Raw genomic sequence first — 5339 nt, 5'->3', positions numbered from 1 at the left:
TAAATGTAGGTTAATTTGTTCATCCTCTCAACTTCAGGCTATTATTTGAATCTATTATATTAGGACATGGTTGAACAAAAACTGAAGCTGCTGTATGCTTCACAAGAGCAGGAAAATGTATGGCGTTTGTTGTTGGCCACTCAGTTTCAGGTACTAGACTTTATTAAGTAACCTTTCTTCCCAAATTCATGTCATTACTGTTTAATGAACATGTTTTGCATTTTTTTCTGGTAATTTATTTGGCGTTGCTGTATGAGCATCAGCGTGCCATGCTCTCATCTCCTCGCCGCCAGCACATGATGAGAGAACTGTTACAAAGTAACCGAAGATGAAAAAATGTTAAGGGAAACTGATTCGATGTATCTTTTTACCCTTTTGTTTCGCAGTAATCTAACAAACTCACTGAGAGATGTTTACTCAAATTTGATGTTTCATCTTTAGGGAGTTAATGGAAACGGTCAAGTGTTCAGGAATCACACGCTGGACTATTTACACCGATCTTCTAAATGATCTTTCAGCGTGCCGGCAGTGTGATATACGGTCCCCTTTCAGCCAATCACTACCCCCCCCCCCCCCCCCTCCCCATTATACGACATATAGCTGGCTGTATAAAGTGTCGTGTCGAGTACACTGACTACACAACAACAGCAGCAGAAATCATCACCCTGCAACTGCAAATTGACGGGAAAAAAGTAAGTACGGCTTTCGGTTATGTTGTTTGTACAGTGTTAGGTCTTGGGTTATGGACATTTACCAGGGGCATTTGCTCTTTGATTTGATTGATACAGAAAGACAACATTAGTCTACCGTTTCTGATGTTGCTTTTTCTGCCGGCTGTTACCAAACATTCCCTCGAATATTTCTGGATATGACATAAAATAATTTATATCAACTTATTTAATTTGGTATACCGGTAGTGTAGTATCCTAGTTCCATATGTTTATTTTTGTTTTCTTGTGTCGAGCGGAAGGTAGGTAGGAAGGTTTTTGTTTTCTTCTCACAAACCACATTTCCATCCAACGGTGGTATAGCAAGTAAAGTACATGTCGGATAAAAGTTATGACAAACCTGATGGAAACAATTTTTCAGTTAACTTTCCAAATGTCGACAACACAAAATACGCTAGACAATGTAGTTTTTTTGTGTCAGTAAAATTAATTATGTGAATGTTGGTGAATATAATAACCATCATATCGAAGTAAACTTGGAGTAGTAGTGTGGACCTCCCTCTACTACTCGTTGGGACAGCATGCAGTTTATTAGGCTGCAGATTAAATCAATTATGATGAATTCACTTCACAGAATGGTGAAAGTGCAAGGTGACGTGTTTGTGAACCCCAGGTTGAATTAAAACAATAGCTGCTGATGACTTCACAAGTGCTTTATTGGCATAAATATTACAATTGATGACTTATAAAGGATGGTTAAATTTCATTGTCTCTGTTAAAGCTACCCTTTGTCATGACTTCATACGAACAGCAAATTTAAAAAAAACATTTTTGAAATTTAATTAAAAAAAATTAAATGAAATTGAGATTTCTCAATCATTCACATGATACCACATTGGTAGTAGTCAGTGACATGTAAAAGCTAAGCTGGCCTTGGTTAAAACACTGGATGGGAGACCAAATGGATAGCTGTAGATCAACTCTCCAGTAGGAGGTGCTGCCCAGACTTTTTGTTGTTGTATATAACGTTGAAGATCTGCCATTGTTTCAAAGGTACAAATTCAACATTTTATACTATATAGCTTCTTTACACTGAAAATACAAGGCTGACTGAGCTCTGCTCTCTCTCTCTCTCTCTCTCCACAGCTGTTTGACCATGATGTCCCTGTACTTGGCAGTGTTGGTGCTCTGTATGAGTGCTGTGTATGCGGCCCCTATGTTTGACTCTCAGTTGGAGGGCCACTGGCACTTGTGGAAGAACTGGCACAGCAAGAACTACCATGATGTGGGTGTTTAAGCACAAGTAGAGGAGCACATCCTCATAGGAACCCCTCAGTAGTTCCCAAAGAGTGGAGGCTGGTGGGATGAGCTATAGGAGGATGGGCTCATTGTAAAGGCTGGAATGGAATTATTGGAATGGTATCAAACATTTGGAAACCACGTTTGACTCAGTTCCGTTACAGCCAGTACAATGAGCCTGTCCTCCTATGACTCCTCCCACCATCCTCCACTGCTCTCAACAAGGGGCTCAAATTGATCAATTGGTGCATACATGTAGCTGTAAATTACACCTAATGCAGTATATCATTAATTGCATGGATTGTGCCCATAGTTCTGGGACAGTATATGATTGTGTATATTTTCTCACTGTTTTTCACTCATTGTTACAGAGCGAGGAGGGCTGGAGGAGGATGGTTTGGGAGAAGAACCTGAAGAAGATTGAGATGCACAACCTGGACCACTCTATGGGAAAACACTCCTACCGCCTGGGCATGAACCACTTTGGTGACATGGTAAGAAGAATCACCTTGCTGAGCAGTGCTTGACATGGATGAAATGGGTGCCGGTACTCATTCTGGGGGCCTGTACTGTATATATTTATATCCAGGAACTCTGCAGGACTTTTGAGCTAATATTCTATGAGGTGCAGGAACTCAAGCAGTAGAAAGTTTGAGGTGCCGATATCAGTTCGTGAGCTTCTGTCCAAGTCTGTTGCTGAGACATTTTACTGTGGAGCAGGAGGTACTTCTCAGCAGCTCTTTCCCATACTGTGTGTGTGCTATAGCTGGATCTTTTTGTTGTCATGCCATAGATTTGCTGAAGCACATACAGTATGAAATATTTCACAGGCACATGTGTCAGCGTTGACAATGAAAGCAGGAATGTATTCAGACTCGCAGGTTAGGTTTCTTCAACTATCAAGCAGGAATGGAATAGTTATCCTGAGAAGGGAATTGAAATTTACTCATCGTCTTTTAAAGATGCACACAATATTTATTGCTAAGTGCACAACTTTTAAAACAGTTAGATTTCCCATTCAGATGGTAAATTACAAAGCACATCTGGCCAGGGAAGACATTACGTTTCAACGTGTTCTGACTTCTTCCTCCCTAGACCAACGAAGAGTTCGGGCAGCTCATGAACGGCTACAAGCAGACAACTGAGAGGAAGTACAAGGGCTCTCTGTTCATGGAACCCAATTACCTGCAGGCCCCTGAAGCTGTGGACTGGAGAGAGAAGGGCTACGTCACTCCCATCAAGAACCAGGTGAGACCTGAATCACTCATGAGTCATGACTCATATCCACACACTGCTGTGTCACTAAATAAGGTTTTACTTCCAGAGAACTGTCTGGCTTGTTTGCTCGCTGTTTACCATGATTGTAATTTACAGTATACTGAAGATAAGGTGGCAAATTGCATATATATTATTTTATTTATTATTACTGGTGTAATATGCACATGTCAGTGTGTTCTGACATGAAAAAGTAACAAGATGTTTAATAATCTTTACCACCTCAGCGCTCATGTGGGTCTTGCTGGGCGTTCAGTTCCACCGGGGCCATAGAGGGCCAGCTATTCAGGAAGACTGGCAATCTGGTGTCTCTGAGTGAACAGAACCTGATGGACTGCTCCAAACCCCAGGGCAACGATGGCTGTAATGGAGGTCTCGAGGACCGGGCGTTCCAGTATGTAAAGGACAACGGTGGCCTGGACACAGAGGCGTCCTACCCCTATGTGGGCAAGGTAAGGCCCTGTTTTCTGTTAGTCTGAATTCAAATGTAATGGCGTATGAAGATGCATTTATTAAAAGTAAGACCCTGTTCTTTTAGCCTGGTCCCAGATCATGCAGTTTTTGCTGTCGATCTGGAATGACTTTCAACTTCAACTTAGAAATTTAGAGTTTCCACTTCATTACAGTGGGATTTGTCTCCAAGAATGACTGACTTGTTTGAATATTTGAAATATGTTGTTTTTTTACTAATAATGGCCATTGTTCTTCTCTGGTAACTCAGGATGATGATGTTTGCCACTACCGACCAGAGTTCAATGCTGTCAATGAAACCGGCTTTGTGGATATCCCCAGTGGCAAGGAGCACGCTCTGATGAGTGCTGTGGCATCTGTCGGCCCCATCTCTGTCGCCATCGATGCCAGCCACAACTCCTTCCAGTTCTACCAGTCTGGTGAGTAGCAGTTAGCGGTGCAACTTAAATTATGTGTAACATTATTTGCAAGGATTGGATTCCCTACCTACTGTTTTTGAGTAGCAGTGATCTGTACTGGTCTACTGTCCTGTTCACCGTGTACAAATGGTGTTGTCTTTGAAGTAAATTGTGACCAATATTTCTATGCTTTGCTAACTAACAGGTGGTTTTACATACTGAGGTAAACCCAGCATCTTAGCCCACTAATTTAACTATGTCCTCTCCCTGTAGGGATCTACTATGAGAAGAAGTGCAGCAGTGAGGAGCTCGACCATGGAGTTCTGGTGGTGGGATATGGTTTTGAAGGAGAGGATGTAGATGGCAAGAAATTCTGGATTGTCAAGAACAGGTACAGTACATAGTATCTTCCTAGGATGTTTTTTGTTTGTTACGTCACCACTATGGGATTTGTTGATTTCCTCATCGGGGAATATGCATCTCTACATTGCCTTTATTTGAATACAGTGTTGGTGTTGTCCTGATACTATGGTCTAAGTCATACATTTCTCTAAAGCAGCAGTGAATCTATAATTTCCTACTAACTAGAACTGTGGGACTAACATGTTTTGTCTCTTCCTCAGCTGGACCGAGAAATGGGGAGACAAAGGCTACATCTACATGGCCAAAGACAGGAAGAACCACTGTGGCATCGCCACGGCAGCCAGCTACCCACTGGTCTAGTGTTCTGTAAGTTCTCGAACACTAGACCCAGAGTTTTAGTTTTAGAGATGTTTGACGAACGTTCTGAAAAAAGGGCCATGACGACTGCAGTGCTGCCTTAACTAAGTCGGTGCGAGATAAACCTGCTGCATGGGTTTTAAAGAAACACTGTTTTAGGGAAATTATGAAATTCTACCTATTTTGTTTTATACTTGATTTTATGTGTGTCGGTGCGATAGTGTGTGTGTATAGTTCTATTTGAGCTAAGCATTCCGTTTATTTGTAACTATACTTGAGGAGACCAGCTAGACTACATTCTCTAGCACATAACATGTCCGTTTGTGCTTACTGTTTGTGTTTACAACACTGTTGTAGACACAGGATATATTCCTGAGGTACAGTTGATATACAGTCTATTTTTAACTGGAGCGTTCTGTGTGGAGCTGAGAGAAACAACCACTGAATGATAAGACATTGAGGAAGACTAGAGCTCTGAAATGACTGAGTTTGTTTCTGAAAGGGACAA

General features: G+C 41.6%; 1 protein-coding gene across 1 annotated transcript; it reads left to right on the top strand.

Annotated features, from left to right (window-relative positions):
* Positions 1-678: 678 nt before the first annotated feature.
* Positions 679-4837, top strand: LOC120026072 (procathepsin L-like). The gene is made up of 8 exons (XM_038970860.1): positions 679-692; positions 1815-1953; positions 2339-2461; positions 3063-3215; positions 3470-3694; positions 3964-4132; positions 4385-4502; positions 4735-4837. Exons 2-8 carry the CDS (start codon positions 1825-1827, stop codon positions 4832-4834), a joined length of 1017 nt encoding a protein of 338 aa, XP_038826788.1. The 5' UTR covers positions 679-692; positions 1815-1824; the 3' UTR covers positions 4835-4837.
* The last annotated feature ends 502 nt before the right edge of the window (positions 4838-5339 follow it).

Source organism: Salvelinus namaycush, chromosome 31 (assembly GCF_016432855.1).
Source record: "Salvelinus namaycush isolate Seneca chromosome 31, SaNama_1.0, whole genome shotgun sequence".
NCBI lineage: Eukaryota > Metazoa > Chordata > Actinopteri > Salmoniformes > Salmonidae > Salvelinus > Salvelinus namaycush.
Note: the sequence above shows the minus strand (reverse complement) of the source record. Positions and strands in the feature narration are given on the sequence as shown.